The sequence below is a fragment of the Sander lucioperca genome, chromosome 14, assembly GCF_008315115.2.
Source record: "Sander lucioperca isolate FBNREF2018 chromosome 14, SLUC_FBN_1.2, whole genome shotgun sequence".
In the NCBI taxonomy this organism is placed as follows: domain Eukaryota; kingdom Metazoa; phylum Chordata; class Actinopteri; order Perciformes; family Percidae; genus Sander; species Sander lucioperca.
Window position 1 is genome coordinate 9,808,402 of NC_050186.1, and position 10,000 is coordinate 9,818,401.

Below are 10,000 nucleotides of genomic sequence, written 5' to 3' on the forward strand. Positions count from 1 at the left end.
CAGAAAGTTCCTCAGAACACACAGAAGAGACGAGACGTAATACGTCTCCATAACAGCAGGCGGCGCTAATCTGTATTGTCGTCCAAAAAATGAAAACTGGCAGCTGATTGGACGAACGCGTCACGTGGGTCTGGTTTCACCCGGATTTTACAACCGACCATAATGGCGGCTCGTTGAGAATATGATCTCATATTGGACTAAAATAGTTCACTGAAACGTGTTTCTGAAAACATTTTAAGAGAGAAATAGGCCGTGCAGTTGCTGAATCTGTCTTCATTTCAGATCAACAAAGATCAGTTTAAAAGGTTTTCATCAGATTTTGAGAGGCGTTCGTCACGCGTTCACTAGTCAAAGGTTACCACTTCACCAATCAGATTAGTCATTGAGTCCGACTGCCCGCCCTCCGACCCAGCATGTCAGGTCGGCCAAAATGAAGGCCGACGGCACGGAACACACCAAACAGACTCGAGTCACCGACCTTGCCAGACGGTCAGACGGCCGATTATCAGCTCGGTGTGTCAGGGCCTTTAGAGAAACAAGTCATTTGCTGTAATTTCTCAGTGAATGATTTAAACGTCCTGCTACTAAAACAAACTAACGCAGGATGAAAGAGGCTTTGAGCAGCAGCAGCAGCTTTCCCCTCGCTGTGACCTCCGTGTGGTGTCAACACAGCAAATTCAGTACAAATATTAAGAGAGAGCAGAGAACGCTAATATTTATTTTCACTATCTGTCCGACAGCAGATTTACCCAGCGGTCACTTATCCAGAGATAAGCCATTGTTTGTAAAAAGCTTTAATCAGCTCAGATTAACCGACCAGGCTGCTTTTTAAATGTGGAAACGTTTGCAGCAGCAGCAGCTGCAGCAGCAGCAGCAGCGGAGCGAGAGTCGTACCTGTAGAAATAAGAGCAGCCTCTCACACTGTTGTGGCAGAAGTGTTCCTGGGTCTTCTCCGAGCCGTAGTCTTCCCCCGGGTCCGACCACAGCAGGTCGCACATCGGCCCGAACGCAGGAGGCTCTTTAAACCGGTCCAGCTGCACACAGACACACAGTCAGAGTATAAACCAATCACAGACATCAAGGGACGTAACTCAAGTACAAACAACGATTAGATGACAAGTCCGAGGCACCTTTCTAGCAAGAAAGCTACAAAGCCTGTATTTATATTTACATTACAAGCGGTGGCGCTAATGAGCAAAGGCTACCGACTTTGCTATTTCTACGGACTAGAAGAAGAAGAAAAAGGTAAACAACGGCAGAACTGGCAGCAGCGTTGACGTCAATGCTTCGATTTGATTGGATGACCTACTTCGTCGGATCAAGCCTTTCATTCATCATAAAAGAACTCATCTTAACCCAGTAAGTTTACAAGAGAGACTAGCAGTCACTGTGAGAATCCTGGCATCCGGTTGTCGGTGAACCCGTTCGGCCTCCCGTTTCCGCTTTGTCGCGCACCGCTGAAAAAAAAAAGAGCCGCTCGCGCGCCATAAATTGGGCGCGCCGGCAGGATATTACGTCATTCTGACGTCACGATGGCGCGCGCCACCTTGAATGCGTCTAGTGTAAAACACGCTTAACTCTCCTGTTGTCCTCAGGTCAAATTTCACCCATTTTCAAAAAATGTCTATATCAGAAAAGTGGGTTTCTTTCAACCAAATTTTCAGAAAAATAACGCGGATTGTTCCACACAACGCTCTTCACAAGTAAAATAAATGATCAGCCCTCGGCTTTCTTTAAATTTGGATGTTTTATTAAATGTTATAGCATTCAAAAAAAAGAAATAATAATAATTATGAAAATGTTGAAAAAAAGTGACAAATTTTTGCAAAAAGCTTCCAAAATGTGTGAGGGGGGGGAGGGGGGGGGGACACAAAAATGTCAAAAAGGTGCAGAAAAAAAGTGACAAAAACATCAGGGGGGGAAAAGCAACAAAAGTTTTGAAAAAGACGACCAAAACGTTGGGAAAAAAAGTTTACATTTTGACCCAGAAAAACAAAAAGTAGCACGGTCGACGGTAGAAAGAAGGAAGTAACCTTAATAGATAGATAGTAATAGAATAGGTCGAAAATAGTTAATGTCCTGGAAAATAGTCAAAAATAGTACCAAAAACTTTGGAAAAAGAACACAGTAGAAAGAAGGAAGGCAACACTAGGGCGACAAAAGGGACAACAAATTAAAATAAGCAACAAACTTCGAAAAAAGTGACGTGGCGTGTTACTCTCTCCAGGCCATCGGAAAACCCTTATTGTTGAACCCTGAGCCCAGAAAAAAAATCTACTTTAAAGTAGTTAATTTATGTTCTGTTTCCGTACCGAATGACTTACGAACTGGAGAGTAAAAATAAGTTCTGTGGCATGTTTTTTGTTTATCTTTCACAAAGAGTTTAACCTGAGCCAGACTGACAACAAAGATATAAATCATATCACATCTATACAGAGATAGTAGTATACAGCTGTTATACATCATATCATCATACAGAGATAGTAGTATACAGCTGTTATACATCATATCATCATACAGAGATAGTAGTATACAGCTGTTAAAACATAATACAATATATGACCAGGGTTTCCACTTTGCAACACACACGCCTGCCGCCTTAACTACGTCGTCAAAATCGAAAAATGATTTATCTTTTGGTGCCAAATTTCAGTTCCAAAAGCATCTGAGCGTGTAAGCGCAAGCTTATCTGTCCCTCTGCATATTGACACAGAGCAGAACTCCGACACACACACACACACACACACACACACACACACACACACGTGCGGGCAAACTACGTCGGCTCTGCAGTTTTGTTGAAGTCACAGTGAGTCACGGCGATGCCGATAAAGTAGTTAGTTTTTCTAAACTTCAGACAGCGTTTGCTGTGATATGATATTAATGGAGAGCCGAAAGCAGTCGCATGCTGTTGTTTTACACTTCCTCTGAGACAAGCAGGCACAACAGTGGTTTCTGTGCCCTGATGACTGACTGACAGGCTGAGGCTGTAACACAAGGCAAACTTTATTTCTACAGCACCTTTCAGCAACAAGGCAATTCAATGACATTCCTTTGCACTTAAGTTAGTTCTCCATTAGTTCAATGTTGACAACAGGGCGGTCACCAAGTTTAGTGTTAAAGGTTTGTGTCATTATGCAGTTTGACCTAAAAAGTCTTTGTTGTTTACATTCCTTTGCATTTTAGTCAGCAAAAAATAGTATCGGACCATCTCTGCTACCAACCTAAAGAAATGGGGAAAATATTTTGTATCCACCAACTGTGGATAAGGAGTTCATTCAACCACACTTCATAACATCTGAACGGTCACTCTAAGTCACATTATTGGCAGAAATATCAGATATTTGCCTGAGACGGTTCATTACCTTCCGTATGTCGTCCAGGCAGGTGACCTCCGGGCTCAGACCTCCGTGCACGCAGAGGAACTGCTGGTTGAGGAGAGCAGCCAGAGGCAGGCAGTCAAACGCATCCATACAGGCGTCATACACACGCTCAGAGTACTTTATTTTACCTGCAGGACACAGAAAAACACATCGCTGTCAGGTAAGATAAGATAAGCCTTTATTGTCTCCTATAGGAGAAATGTATCTTGGGCGTTCGAGAGAAACGAAATGGTGACACAGCGCGCGTAAACACACAATAAACATATATATTATTATATATAAAAATACTGCATCAATTGCAGGCATTGCACATCCTATAATCATACAAATACCACCACAAATATTATTTAGTAGTATTAGTCACACATACATCACTGCAGCCAATACACACACACACACACACACACACACACACACACACACACACATACACACAGGTTTGTTTCACTATCTTTGTGGGGAACCGTCATTGACATAATGCATTCCCTAGCCTTACCCTAACCCTTACCCTAACTTTAAACATCACCACTAAATGCCTAACCTTAACCCTTACCCTCACCCTAACCATAACCTAATTCTAACCCTAATCATAAAACCAAGTCTTAACCCTCAAACAGACCTTTAAACTTGTGGGGTCCAGCATTTTGGCCCCACAAAGCTGTGCAGACCCCACAAGTATACTGGACTCCCCGGTTTTTGGACCCCACGAATATAGTAAAACACACACACACACACACACACACACACACACACACCTTATCCCTTATTATTCATGAATTTGATTGATTGTCACATCTTTACCCCGAAGAGAACGGACCGTGAGAAGTCTCAGTTTTGCATAATCCCATTTAAAATAATCGTAAATAAAAACCATAACAGCTAGTACGAGTACGGCTCCTCAAAGTCCGGCCCAAACGGAAGGTCAATCCGGACCCAGCCCGTACTTCATCTTATGAATACTACAACATCAAAAAATGTTGAAGAAAGCGAGAATAATTATTTTTTTAAACTGAAAATAAAAGTAGAAAAACAAACATCGAAAAACATTTAAAAAAAAAAAAAAATGTTGAAGAAAGTGGCAAAATTGTTTAAAAAAAAAAAAAAATAAAATAAATGTTGAATCTGGCGAGAACACTGTGCTTTCCTACGCTGTGACAAGAGTGTGTGAATAAACCATTACATTGTTAAATTTTACTAAATATCATTGGCCAGACGGCTAGTTAGCTAGCTTGCTCGCTAAAGGGCTCGTTGGCTTGTTCTCAGTTTATTCTGACCAGTTGTGCGTTGGCAGAGCGCCACCTACTGTACCGGAGGTAGACTTACTCCGGTCATTCTTCCCCGCTCATGTATACGGGGAGAACTGACAGAACCTTCACTTAACCGGGGTAAGAACTAGGGATGCACCGAATCCAGGATTGGGCTTCTGATTCAGCTGAATATTGGGCTTTTTGACGGGGTTCGGTTTCTGCCGAACTGAACCCTACGCTTGCGCTACGCTGGTCGACATTATGACGGCGCCGTTGATTACGGGAAGGTGTTTACGTAGGTGAAAAAGTGTTGTTAGGCAGTACTTTCAGTCAAAAGAAGGCCATTCAAGTCCAGCTACATGTTCAATTTGCAATGCCGATTTCAGTCTCGTGGTGGCGAGGTAGAGCTTAGATCGGACCCAAAAAAATCAAGCCCGACCCAACCCGAGCCCGTGCACGTTGTGTCCGAGCCCGGCCCGACACATTAACTGTAATTATGAGCCTGAACCCGATTTAAACCCGATAATTTTTTAATACATGGGCCGTTATAACTGACGTTCTCAACTACAATTCAGAGTTGTTTGAACTGCAGAAATCTGTTCAGAATTATCTTAATGAATACCGTTAATGCAACAAGGACGAGTTGTGCATGAAGGAATCTACAGACAGCAGCCAAAATGCAGCAACTTCAGGTACGGTAAAATTAGTAGGATTTGGTTTCCGATTCGAACCCCAAAAATCTGGATTCGGTGCATCCCTAGTAAGAACATACCCCGGTTACAGCTGTGCCTGTAAACTCACTGAGTGTGCTGAACGTCTCAGAGCTGCAGTGAAGGATACGGTGAGTAGGGTTGCAAAATTCCAGGAATTTTCAAAGTTGGAAACTTTCCATGGGAATTAACGGGATTTAACTGGATATTTTCAATATTGCTTGTTATAATACTGTTAGTCTATAACAGGGAACTTAAATGTAGTTGAAAAAAAAAAAAAACATCTTGCAGTAGGCCGGCATGATTAATCATTCACCCTGTTCACGATTTAATTTTTAAATAACTTTGATTTTTTTTTTTTTTACTTTATTTCTCATTTAATTTTACGAGCCGACTGCATCACCAACGCTACTACTTTCTTCCGTGAGTTTTAAACATAGACTGTATTAAAAAAGGTTTTAAGGCGCTCCCAAGCTCTCCCTTCTCTTCATTGAAGCCTCTGTGTTTACAGGCTCGTGGTGATGCTCAATGAGCTATAGGTGCTTGGTACTGCCAATTTGTTTAGTTTTGTCATGGTTCATGTGTGCATTAAACATTACACTTCGTGAGAAAATAATCGTGGCAGAGAATCGTGATATCAATTCTAAGCTAAAAAATCGTGACTCATATTTCCCCCTGAATCGTGCAGGCCTATCTTGCAGCATAATCTTGGTTAAAACAACCTGATTTAATGTAACTTCAGTTGAATGTCCTCCCTATATTCGTCAGTGACATGTACACAGTAATCAGCATAGACTACTACATGGGTGGCCAACCAGTTCAGCATAAAGAGCCACAAAAAACCCTGCAGCATAGCAAAAAGCCACACAACACATGCACGTCCACACTACAACAGCAACTTCCAGGTCTGATGACAGTCACAATACATAGCAGTTTTCATAGTTTTTTTTTCTTACTTAGATTGACTCAGTGGAAAATCTGACAGTCTTTGTTATCCACAATCCTTTTCAGGTCTTGCTAGAACTCGGTTGTGGCCACTCGAAGCAACTCTTTCACTTGTTTGTCACTAGAGGGGCTTTCAAACAATCTGATTCAGCAGTGAAAGGGTTAACGAGGAAGGTGATCTGTGGCAGCTTTTTTTTTCCTCGGGTTGCAGAATTTGTCCTCAAAAGTCTGCTGCATTATTTTTTATTTTAAAATAATTGGCAAATGTATTGGCAAGTGCATTCCATTTTTTTTTGCACTTATCTGAAATGTTTCAAAAAGTTAACAAAAAAATAAATAAAATAAAATCCACCAATAACACAGCCCCCAGCCACACAGTAAAGGCCGTTTCACATTGTACGCGGCATGCGCTGCGCTCGCCGTTAGGTTTTCCTATTCACAACTATATTTGTTGTGCTCGCCGCCGGGCTCAGCGCAAATTTACGTCATACATGCGCCAATATTTGAATGCACGTCACGTCTGCGTCCGGTGTTTACATCAGACGTGCAGTAGGCTACATGCAACGTTGTGTAGGATACACAGTAGTGATTTGGTGGAGACGATGTTTCTGTCTTTGAAACATAGGAAAGCCTTGTTCCGTTTGTGGATCCACTGTGTGTTCGGTGTTTACTTTTTTTCTTTTTATTCAGACACATCACAGCGCACCGCGGCCGCTCTTGCGCATGCCGCGGTCAAAGTTGAACCATGTTGAACTTTGACCGCGGCACGCGCAAGAGCGGCCAGCCGCAAAATGCCGCTTGCGCTGCACTTTGCTCAGCGCAGCGGTAGACCAGTTCTTGCGCGCGCAAGCCATTGACAATAATGGGTTTCATAGCGCAGCGCTGCCGTTTGCGCGTACAATGTGAATGGCCCTTTAGAGCCTCAAAGGAGCAGGCAAAGAGCCGCATACGGCTCAAGAGCCACATGTTCGCCACCCCTGGACTACTACATACTGGCCAACATTTAGTTTTTAAAATACGGGAGTTTTTTTTATTTATTTTTTTTGGGTGGGCGGGGTAATAAATAACCAATTGCTATTATTAATCTATGTGTGTTAATTGTATAGCCCACTAACCATAGTAAATCAAAATTGGAATGTTTGCAAAATTCCCCAGCTAACCCTTTCCATGGAAAGTCATCGGAAAATGTCCGCCCCTTTTGCAACCCTAAGGGTGAGATAAATGTGTTTGCTCATGGCCGAGACCTTTCAAAGACAAACAAGAGAACAGGATGTGGAGGACTTACACTCCTGTTTGAAGGTGAAGTACTCTGTGAGATGCCGGCACTCGTGGTTGCCTCTGAGGAGGAAGAGCGTGTTGGGGTGGTTGATCTTCAGAGCCCACAGGTACAGCACACACTGGCAGGGAGACAAACGTAAACACTTCATTCAAACAGGCTGGATGACATTTATCATGACATGTTGCATGATGAGTTTTGTCCTTTTCTACTTGGGTATTGTGTACTTGTGTGTCTTTGTTACCGCCCAGAAACACGCCACACACACAGCAAAATAACCAGTCCCTCCAGAAAAACGTGATTATGAGATCTCATAATTCAACGCATAATCAGCCAAAGTCTGCATATTTATGCAGGGGGCGCATTTTTTTCAAATACGCCGCACTTTCGCCGCATTAATTGCCGATTTCCGCACAAAATATGCGGGGCTTGCATGATTTCATAATCCCCGCATTTTCGCTGCAAAAAAAGTCACATATCTTAGTTGAAAAATGTTGCGTTTACTTCACACAAGAGCAGCCAATTTTTGCAAGTTCCCGCAATTTTATCGCATAAAACTGCATAAATATCCCGCATATTGCATCGCATTTTTTAAGAAAACGTGCCGCATAATCAAGGATTTTTGCCCGCAACAATCACAAAAAAACTCTGCATTTTTCTGGAAGGACTGGCTAGAAAGAAAAGAGAGAATCCCAGAAGAGACATTCCCTGTTTGGTTTTGAGTGTGTCAGTAATAGAGGTGTGACAACATTAAATGTGACGAGATTTCTCGTTGAAGAAGTGCAGAGCAGCAGCTAGTAGACGGAGTCCGACCTGTTTGGTCTTCTAATACATCTGGCTCTGAAGAGGAGTCTGGCTTGGACCTCGAAACTAGCAGAGAGGATCCCTCCCCCCCCACTCCCGGTCGCCAAAGTGGACTCTGAGTTCACTTATGCAGAGCTGCAGTTGTAAAAAGCTGCTTGTAAAACCCAGCGTTAGAACGTTAGAGGGCTCTCTCTCCCTCCCTCTGTCTCCCTCCCTCCCTCTCCCCCTCCCTCTGTCTCCCTCCCTCTCTCTCCCTCTCCCTCACTCTCTCCATCTCCCTCTCCCTCTCTCCGTCTCCCTCCCTCTCTCTGTCTCCCTCCCTCCCTCTCTCCCTCTCCCTCCCTCCGTCTCCCTCCCTCTCTGTTTCCCTCCCTCCCTATGTCTCCCTCTCTCGCTCTCCCTCCCTCCCTCCCTCTCCCTCCCTCTGTCTCCCTCCCTCCCTCCCTCTCTGTCTCCCTCTCTCCGCCTCCCTCTCTCCCTCCCTCCCTCCGTCTCCCTCCCTCTGTCTCCCTCCCTCTCCCCCTCCCTCTGTCTCCCTCCCTCCCTCTCCCTCTCTCTGTCTCCCTCCCTCCCTCTCTCTGTCTCCCTCTCTCTCTGTCTCCCTCCCTCCCTCTCAGTCTCCCTCTCCCTCTCTCCCTCCCTCTCTCTGTCTCCCTCCCTCCCTCTCTCTCCCTCCCTCCCTCTCTCTGTCTCCCTCTCTCTCTGTCTCCCTCTCCCTCTCTCCCTCCCTCTCTCTGTCTCCCTCCCTCCCTCTCCCTCTCTCTGTCTCCCTCTCTCCCTCCCTCCCTCTGAGTTGAAAGCAATCTTTACTTTTAATGATATTAAACAAAGAGAAATGTTCTCCTCTCATCTTAAAATAGTCATAAATCAAGAGCAGCCTAATTCCTTGTTTACTGGTGCAATGAAACGCTTGCTTACGTTGTAACCTTGTTTCTCTGAGGAAGGACTATTTTTCCAGTCATATTTCTTAATTGAAGTTTTCTTTTAAAAAGTGCTAAAATCTCGTCTAGTTCTCGTGAGCTGCGTCTCGTCACACCCTCAGTCAGTAGTTTAGTTTAACGTATGAAACGTTTACTTCTAGTTGGACAACATATGGGTTACACTATTGTGTTGTGGCTGCTGTAATAGGTTTTCTTTATTCCTTATTTTGTGTGAAGTAGAGTATGTTGTGTGTGGACTAGGGCTGCACAATATATTGTTTTTTTACCGTTATCGTAATATTAGCCGGCGCAATTTACACATCGCGAAAGGCAGCGACATATCGCAAAAGACACTCAGATTTTTTGTGTTAATTGAAAGAAAATATCAGTAGCAAACTACACTTTTTTGGCAGTTAGGCCTTTACTGTGACAGCTTAAGGCGCTGACACACCGAGCTGATAATCGGCCGTTGGACCGTCTGGCGAGGTCGGTGACTCGAGTCTGTTCGGTGTGTTCTGTGCCGTCGTCCGTCCGAGGAGCCGTCGGCCTTCATTTTGGCCGATTTGACATGTATAATCGGCGGGGCGGGCACTGCCAGCAGTCGGACTCAATGAGCAATCTGATTGGTGGAGAGCTAACCCGGAAACGGGGAGCAGGATGAGCGTGACTAGAGTCTCTCAAAATCTGATGAAAATCTTTTAAACTGACCTTTGTT

The 10,000-nt window shown here is 44.0% G+C and overlaps 1 protein-coding gene across 5 annotated transcripts in view; it reads right to left on the minus strand.

Annotated features, from left to right (window-relative positions):
- The window catches only part of ppp3ccb (protein phosphatase 3, catalytic subunit, gamma isozyme, b), a 54,863-nt gene that overhangs the window by 24,241 nt on the left and 20,622 nt on the right, over nt 1-10,000 (minus strand). For all 5 annotated transcript variants that reach the window (XM_035991834.1, XM_035991833.1, XM_031287887.2 and 2 more), the window contains exons 4-6: nt 7,571-7,682; nt 3,366-3,511; nt 895-1,034 (exon numbers count right to left, since the gene is read on the minus strand). In XM_035991834.1, the coding sequence (XP_035847727.1) occupies nt 895-1,034; nt 3,366-3,511; nt 7,571-7,682 (398 nt within the window). The remainder of the gene's footprint in view (nt 1-894; nt 1,035-3,365; nt 3,512-7,570; nt 7,683-10,000) is intronic.